The following is a 9,702-nucleotide window of genomic DNA, read 5'->3' as shown; positions in this document are numbered from 1 at the left end:
ATCACAAAAGATTTAAGGTGTGTTTGTTTCAAGTTATAAAATAACATTTCCTCGAATATGATATTGGAAATGCAATAATCTCAAATTTGGTTCAAGTTTTTAAAAATTGTTCCTTGGTAATCTTTATTCCCAAAAAAATTATTTTACACATAATTTTTTCTTTAATTATTCTCATGTTAAAGTGTGAGAATCCATAATTCCTATGGGAATAAAATCCAACTAACTCTAACTTCTCACTAATACTCACATATTTTTTTTATTTTTTTTAATAATTTTTTAATTAAATTAAATTCGTAGGCATTCCTTGAAAATATAATATTTGGACATACACATGCATAGGAATATTATTTTTGAAAATAATAATCTCGGAAATATGATTCCAAAAAATACTATTTTATAACTCGAAACAAATACCCTAAAGATTATGTTCTTTTTAAAGATATACGGCGCATAAATTGTCAATAGGATAAAAGAACTTCTATAAAAAAAGTATGCTCAATAAAAAAAAATTATGAAAAAGGTTGTTATAATATTTATTAATATTAAAAAAATAATCTAATTAATAATAGGATTATTATAATGTTAATAATAATGATTTAGTTATAAGCAATTAAATAAAAATGATAAACACTCGGATAATCTTAATTTATACTACATACATACCCATTATTCAGTTATCGAACATCATATATTTTTTTTATAATTAATTATAAATAATTTTTATTTAAAAACATTCTTGATACTCAAATAAAACTCATGTATACTTAAAAATTCACTAAAACTCATGACTAATTCTGATGCTAACAATGGAGATGCATTCTCTGTACCTCGGGCCTGTGCCAAATCCATCTTTCCGCCTCTTGACTTGGCAACTCCATTTCCGTCTCAACAACTCTCAGTCACAGATGTTTGCTGTGTTGTATGGACCTTTTGCCTCGTCTATCGCGGGAATCCCAAGCGATACCTGTTCACCACCGGCTGGAGTGCATTTGTTGACGAGAAGCAACTCGTCAGCGGGGATACCATTGTTTTCATTAAAAACTCAGTTGTAAAGATATTTGTTGGAATCCGTCGGAAAAATATGTTTGTTGCCGCTATTAAAATAACAGAAAAGACATTTATGAATGCAGTAGAATTGGTCGGGAAGAACACACCATTTGAGGTTGTGTTATATCCCACGGTTGATGGTTTTGATTTTGTGGTGGGAGATAAAGTTGATGGTTTCAATGGAAGGGCAAGTCATAAATCTGATAACCATAGTATTTTGAACTCCTTTGGAGAAAATTTAACTGCTATCCACAACTCTAAGACTGAAAAATCTAGACCTCATTTTATAATATTATTTGGTCAGAGATCATGCGCCTATCTAAAAAAAAGTTTGGATGATTCTCCTATTAACCCAGTTGATGGTCGTGAGAAGTGAAATGAAGTTTGAAAATAATGTCAAATCAGTTGAGAAAAAATCTTGCTCTACAAATTATCTCATGTCTTCAGTATTTTTTATTTATTTATAATAACAATATACAAAACTTTTGTATTTCATAGGTTTCAAAATTGAAATATGGTTTAAATTTAGAGATTTGATTGAAATTAAAGTAATGCAGGGCTATGTTCACATATCAAGCGCCATGCCACATCCAATTATTTGACTTTGTAGAAACAAAGTTTGGAAAGAATACCATAGCTTCTTTTATTGCCAAATCACTTAATTTTTTTAGTTTTCCTTTAATCGGTAATTCACAAACCATCTTCATTTGGTATAATTTTACGTTCTTATCATAGAAAATAAATTGAGGCTTTGGAAGGTTTGTAACTCAATCAATAGGAGATTAAAATGTGGCATTAAACTTGCATAGTGTAGAGTTCCTAATTATTTTATTTTTAATAAGCAATGATTTCATTCAAAAAAAAAGAGAAAAAACAAGTAGAAGGCTGTACTCCAAAACCTTACAAGTAACCAAATCAACCAGTTGATAATAAACAAGACAGTAGAGAGGAGTGTCAATAAAAAAAAACTAAACGAAAAAGAGAAGCTATTCGCAACACTAAGCCAATCCCAAGATGAGATCTTTACTCTCGACCAACACTCATCAAACTTCAGAACATTTCCTTTGAACAAAACCCCGTTACGCACCATCCAAATATTCCAAACAACCGTCGACTAGATAACACTAACCAATCTACGTACCTCCTCCACCTTTAAAAAATGAAACTTGAAAGGAAACAATGACAAATTCTCCTACTGAAATCACAATTACCGAAAACATGTTGTTTCGATTCATCAATCATAAAGCAAATAACGTAGCACTTATCTCTGTTATCAAACAAAATTTTCCTCTTCGCCAGTTGATCTCTTGTGGATAGTCTATTCAGGATCCAACGCCAACCAAACAACAAGACGTTCGACGGGGCCGAAATTTTCCATATTGCATTGACTGTATTTCGCACCTCAACCGATAAAGGAATAACTGAAAATTTGGACATCAGATCAACATAAGCAGAATAAATAGAAAAAAAGTGATCCTTCTCTGGAATCCAATCGAAAACATCAAGCAACATCCTGAACAAAAATGTTATCTGGTATCCAATCCTGCAAAATCTCCCCTAACCAATTAACTCCTTCATTGTTAAACAACCTCAAATCTTGTGTGTACCAAGACCAATGACCATGCTCCCACTGCCCAACATCTGCTACACTATAGAACGGTTCTGCAGCCACTACAAATGACTCATGGAACGCCTACTTCAGCGTCTAGTTTCCTGCCCACCTGCTAAACCAGAAAGTTGTACTCTTACCGTCCGTGACCCTGCACAGAGTATTTCCTGAAAAACAATTACAGTTATCAAACTCAAGGGAATCCACCAAAATAAGATCTCTCCACGATATAGAATCACCATGGCTAATCACACTTTTGTTGCTAATAAACACCTTCCCTTCTGGATTTTTGTATCTATGATTGATCAAGCCTCTCCAAATAGCACACTTATCATTAACAATCCTCAATTTCCTCTTCATGAGTAAAGCTTTATTGAAGACTTCAAGGTTGATAATCCTAAGCCCTCCTTCTTCTTTCGATTTACAAACTTGCTCCTAACTCACCCAATAGATAACTCTCTTATCCTCTAAACCTCACCACAGGAATTTACCCAAAATTCTACGAGTCTCACTCAAAACTTTACCCGGGGCCTCGGAGAAGAATAATGTGTAAATGGGAATAGAATTCAGAACCGAGTTTATTTCTAATTGATGAGAATTCACCAGCACATCAGCATGAATACTTTGTAACTTTCTATTTTGTTTCTCTACCATGATATGGTTTTCATTTCCTATTAGTCATTCATTATTTATGATTTGCAGAAGATCATCTTTTATTACCTTTTAGTCCAAATTGGAGTAAGTAAATTGCTATTGAAATCTCATATATATTATTGAAATGTATTCGGATTAGGTTGTAACTATATTAGCTTAGACTTGGATTTTTTAAATACAAATTTGAATCTACATAAAAAATTGAGATTAACAATTACTTATGGTTGATCAATATCTATGAGGATTGTGATTTTAATCAAGTAATAGTCAAAAAGCAAACATATTTAATTAAGGATTAACTTTCGGTGAGTGTTTGTAGTATTATAAGTTGTAGTTCATTATTTTGTAAAAAGTTAGTATTCGATTGTATCGAAGTAACTAGTCAAAATAGTAAGTCAAATGTATTCGAATTTATCGAATACAACACATGGTTATTGTATTAAAGCCAAAAAAATTGTATATTTTGGGTTTAGGTTCTATGTTTTAGACTTGGGCCTTGGTTGCATATATATATATATATATATATATATATATATATATATATATATATATATATATATATATATATATATATATATATAGACATACCTTTGTTGTTTTCAATAACACTTCATTATGTAATCACTTTAGTTTTACTCAATAATATTTTTCTCCTTTCTATCTTTTTCTTCGGGAAATCCTAATTGTTCCGCCAGTTCCAACAAATTGGTATCAACAAGCCTCATTGCGATTCTGAGAGAATCTGTAAGGGCAAGCAGAAACACAAAATCAACACAATCATCTACCGGTTTTCAAAGGGGAGAACTACAAGAGGCGGATTGCGCAGATGAATGTCGTCTTCAGATTTCAAGATGTGGCTGAAACCATGAATGATGAAGTACCTGCATTGGATCATATTGTGTTTGAGAAGATCATTAAAGAAGAAACAACAAAAGGAGTGTGGGATAAGTTAAAGAACTTGTACGGAGGAAATGAAAAGTTGAAGTCAGTGAAGTTACAAATGGTAATAAAGCAATTAAGATGACTCAAATGAATGAAGATGAGTCAGTTTCAGAATTCTTTACGCATATAGTATCACTAACAAACTAGATGAAGGTGAATGGTGAATCAATCACTAATCTGCAGAAGAATGAGAAATGTATTGAGATTTATGACTGCAGACTTTGATTACATAGTAGTGCCCATTGAATAGTCTAAGAACCTATCTGTGATGAAGGTGGAAGTACTTCAAGCTTCATTGGAGGCTCATGAGATGAGACTGGAGAAGAGGAACTCAGTGAGGGAGAAAGTCGTTGAACAGGCAATGCAAGCCAGATTCACTAAGATGTTTGGGAAAGAAAAGTTAAAGCTGAGAAAAAATCATGCTAATGATGATAAGTCAAGAAAGAACTCAAAGAATCACTTTGATTCAATCAAGAAAGTTATGGGCAACAAGTATTCGGGGAAGAAAGTTGACGTGAAGGAGGTGTAGTGTTACAACTGTCAAGGATTTGGTCATTATGCTAGAGACTTTCAAAGAAAGAAAGAATCTATAGAAAAAGATGATGGTGAAGTGCAATATGCACATGCTAGAGAAAACAACTCTAATGATATGTTACTCATGGAAAATACTTAGATGAATAATAACTAAACTAATATGTGGTATCTGGATTTAGGATGCAGTAACCACATGACTGATAATAAAAATTGGTTTACCAAGTTGGATGAAAAAGTCAAGAAGGTGATCAAGTTTGTAGATTGCAGGCACAATTAAAAATGAATTAAAATGCAATTTTCAAAAGTAAAAACTTCAAATCCCTTCAAATTACCAAATAAATGGTCAAAGGATTTATTCTAGGTCAAAGAAGGCCAAAGGACCTTAGACGAAAAATGTGAGAATTTTTGGAAAGTCAGAAGTATTTTAAAATATTTAAAAACAAGTCCAAAATCATTTAATTCACAAAAAATATCAAAATTAATCCAAAAAATAATTTTAATTCAAAATATGGAAGAGGAAAATATTTAAAGATTTTTGGTGAAAGTACCATATTTTTTTGAATTAAAAATGGATTTAATATGAATTAAATAAAATAGGAGCAATTAAAAGAAAATAAGAAAATAAAATAAAAAGCAAAAAAAAAAAACAGGGGCCATCAGATCTCCCTCATTAATTGAGGTGACAGATCTGATGGCCACGCGTGTGGTGTCTACCATACAACCAAGGCAACACGCTGGAACAATGGTAATGCAAACCAAAGGCTGAGATTAAAACATGGAGAGATGATCTGATGGATAGGACCTTGCCACCACACCGCTAGAGCTAGGGCTCCGGTCATCTTCCCGGTGGATCTCACCGGACTGGTCCACCACCAGCTTGCATGAAAATAAAAGTTGCATACACTATTTTAAAGAAAAAATCGTCAGGAATCCAAATATACCCTCAGAATTTTCCAATTCTCATTATATTGAAAGATACATGGAATTGAAAATTAAGGAGTATTAACTGAGTTGCATCGATTTAACCTCAAAGCCACTCAATCTTGTTGCCTACATTGGTAGGTTTTCAGACAACCAAAGAACAAGCAAAATAGTGGACATTTGAGGGAGAATCGAAGAAGAGAAAATCCAGAAAATCCACCTACGGTTTGCTTCAATTGAGCTTGATCTTGCTTCCAATTTGTCTTGGCTTGCCTCTAACAACTTGCAAGAAGTGAAATGGATGATCAGAGGGCTTGGATTCTTGGAGTTTCAATTCCAAAATAGAATGAGAATTGAAACTCGATTTCAAGAGAAATCCCCAAGTTTATCCTTTCAATGGAGGTTAGGGAAGATGCGGGGCAAAGCTTGGGCAAGAGGATCCTTATTTTAAGCTCAAGGACCGTGTATTTATAGGCTATCAATTACTTTCCACACCATTACAAAATTTTGCCAAAAATAGCAATGCATGGTGCATGCTTTAATGGGAGTGCACAAGGCCTAAATAATGATTAAAATGAGTCCAAAATCATGTACAATTGATGCTGAAACCTTAACATGAGGCCATGCAATGGAAAATGAAAATTGGTCATGAAAATCTTCCAAATGGGGCCATGCATTACACCCATGTGCAAGTCACTCAAAAAATACTCCAATTCCATGATCTTGGACTCTTTGGAAAGGTAACATGAAGAGGAGAAACTTTTATGTTGAAACTTTTTCCATTTGGAGCTTGGATCATGAAGAATTTCAAGGTGGAAGTTGGAGAAATCAAACATAGTTGAAAATTTTCTAAGTTAAAAGTCAAATGACCACTTTTTCCATCTTGAATAACTTTTTCTATGAGCTTAAAGTTTAAATGTTTCCTTCTTCAAAGTTGTACTCTTTCATTCCTTTTCTATTTGGTCACAAATTTGACACCATTTGAATCTTTCATTAGGGAGTTATGGATTTTAGAAGTTGAGGAAAATTGCTTGTTCAATGATGATGCCCCAAAATGACCTATAGTGTTTCCTATTTGTACATGCCCTTGTAAGTAGATTTTGAAATTTCTAAAAGAATAAAAGTTGGAGAAGACATCTTGAAATTAATCATGAAACTTGGATGGTGTTCATATCATAAAAATTGAGCAAGTTATAGTTCTTGGAAGTTGACCTTCTATCTAGGGCATAGACAAAATGAGCTATACTCTATCACCATAAAAAATGACTTTACAAGAAAACTTAGCTCTTGATGCCAACATTAAAGTTGTTTATAATATACTAAAGAGTAACATTTCTCTTGTAATCATTTTCATATGACAAAAATTGTAGGAGATAGGGTCTAGGGAACCCCATATTTGACCAGTTGACTTTCTCTGGTCAACCTCTTTGAACCAACTTGCAAACTTGAAGTTATTTTGCTCTCTGGGGCTCACGGAGGATCATATATGCATAAGGTGATGTATAATAAAGTATCCCTTGAAATATTTGACCAATTGATGAAGAAACTTGCTGAGGAAGTCACACAAGATACCTAGATGAATTAGGGCTTCCAAGGAAAACAAGCTCCAAACTCTTGATGAATTCTTGATCAAATTGACAAATAAAGTACATGGGGATCCATATATGATTCTTAGAACCATGGTGAACCTTTAATTGACTGATCTCTTGCATTGAGGGTCTCAAACCATAGATATGAGCTTGATAGGGCACAGGTGGACACACATACTACCTACAAAAGAAACAAGGTCATACTAGACATATTTTTGGTATTTGGGTTAGTTAAAAAAGGAAAATAAAGTATGATACAATAAAATGTGCTTGGTGATATCTCCCAATGAATGAGGGATAAGGGAATACCAAGGTGTGATCTCAAAGCCAATGCAAATGATGAGATGACATGAGGGATCTTAGGGTCAAAATTGGGGTCTTACAGTAACCAAGAAGTGATTCTCGTAACGATGTAACCGGTTACCTGAACTATGTAATCGGTTACATGAAGGGAGTTTTTGAAAAATGTTTAAAATAGTGGCTTTGCAACTCAGATATGCACATATTTAAGGATCAATACACATATTTAACATATAGAGGACATATATAAGCATCATATGATCATATAATATAAACAAAAAATATATCATATAAGGATTTACACAAATGAAATTGTGAAAATATATGAGTAAATTTGTGTACCATTCATCATATGTCTTTTTCACCCAAAACTCCCAATTCTCTCTAAATTTTGTAGAACGGTTCTCGTGCCAAAGGTTTTGTGAAGATATCGTCCAGTTGGTCGTGATTATCCTAAAAAGTTACTTCGACATCTCCTTGAAGCACGTGATCACGAAGAAAATGATGTCGAATATCAATATGTTTGGTTCCCTTCCTTTTAAGAGTTCATAAGGGGTCTTTTTTTAAGACAGGTCTTATAATCACCCGATTACTCTGCATCCTCCTGTAAGACCCCAATTTTGACCCTAAGATCCCTCATGATATCTCATCATATGCATTAGCATTGAGATCATAGATTGGCATCCTCCTTACCCCTCATTCATTAGGTTTGTATTGGAAGAGATCACCAAGCACTATCTGATTGTATCATACTTGTTATTTTATCGTTTGCTAACCAAAATACCAAAAATATGTCTTTGCATTTGTCCAACTCTTTTGTAGGTAGGGCACATGATCACCTTTGATTCATCAAGTTCACATCTAGGGTTTAAGACCCTCATTGCTAAGAGCTCAACCCAGAAATGATCCATAATGGCTCTAGGCATCATATATGAGTCCCCATGAGCTTCATATGTAATTTTGATCATCAAATCATCAAGAGTGTGGAGTTGGTTTGTCTTGGAAACCCTGGTGCATATGGGTATCTTGAGTAACTTCTTCACCAAGCTTCTTCAATAATTGATCAAATATTTCAAGGGATACTCCAAAATTCATCATCTTATGCATATATGATCTCCCATGAGTCCCAAAAGTCAAGAGGATTGCAAGTTAGCAAGTTGGTTGATGGTGGTTGACCAAAGGAATTCATCTGATCAAAACTAGGGTCCTCTAGACCCTATCTCCTACAATTTTTATCATATGAAAATGATTTGAAGATAAAAGTTACTCCAAATGAAATTCCAAAAAACTTTTATGTTGAGGTGTAGAGCTAGTTTTGCTTGGAAAGTCAATTTTTTTGGTAAAAGATTATAGATCATTTTGTCTAAAACCCTAATTTGGATGTCAGCTTCGCAAGGCCATAACTTGCTCAATTTTTATGATATGAAAGATTTATAAGTTGCAAAATCAAATTCAAGATGCCTAATTAAATGTTTATGTTTGGAGGAAGAGTTAATTAAACTTTTAAGAGCATGTGATATGAGGATACATTATAGGTCATTTTGGACCAATACCATTGAACAAGTGATTTTTCTCAACTTCACAAAAGCATAACTCATTCATATCAAATCCAAATAAGGTCAAATTTGTGACCATATTGAATGATTTTTAAAAAGCTACAACGTTGATCAAGACACTTTTCTCATTTGAAGCTCACATGAAAAGTTACCCAAGGTGGAATAAGTGAACACATGGCTTGACACTTAGAAAAAATTTTGATATGTTAAAATTTCCAAACTTCCACCTCAAAATTCATCATGATACAAGCTTCAAATGGAAAAGTGTTCAACATAAGAGTTGTTCCTCTTGGTCTATCCTTTCCAAAGATTCCAATTTCATCCATTTTGGACAAGGTTTGAGTGGTTTGCGCATGGCTTGAACATGTCATCATCATTTGGCAAAGATCAAACTTCAAACAACTTTACTCATTTGCCTTGCATTCCAAGTTGCATTCAGACTCAATTACACTTGGTTATGGACCTAATTGTGTGACTTCATGGGCCTGTACATGCCCATGAAAGCATGCATCATCCATTGCCAAATTTGGAAGTTGAATTTGAAGGTGCA

The 9,702-nt window shown here is 33.5% G+C and overlaps 1 protein-coding gene across 1 annotated transcript; it reads left to right on the top strand.

Moving 5' to 3' along the window:
• The first annotated feature begins 784 nt into the window (after positions 1-784).
• Positions 785-1,423, top strand: LOC127121972 (auxin response factor 17-like). The gene has a single exon (XM_051052392.1). The coding sequence runs from the start codon at positions 785-787 to the stop codon at positions 1,421-1,423; it is 639 nt and encodes a 212-aa protein (XP_050908349.1).
• Positions 1,424-9,702: the final 8,279 nt, after the last annotated feature.

Source organism: Lathyrus oleraceus, chromosome 2, assembly GCF_024323335.1.
Source record: "Lathyrus oleraceus cultivar Zhongwan6 chromosome 2, CAAS_Psat_ZW6_1.0, whole genome shotgun sequence".
NCBI classification, from domain to species: Eukaryota; Viridiplantae; Streptophyta; class Magnoliopsida; order Fabales; family Fabaceae; genus Lathyrus; species Lathyrus oleraceus.
This window is presented reverse-complemented; position numbering and strand designations above follow the sequence as displayed.

Bases quoted from the DNA above. Each gene is read 5' to 3' on its own strand.
- LOC127121972 (XM_051052392.1), top strand. From the start codon at position 785: ATGACTAATTCTGATGCTAACAATGGAGATGCATTCTCTGTACCTCGG.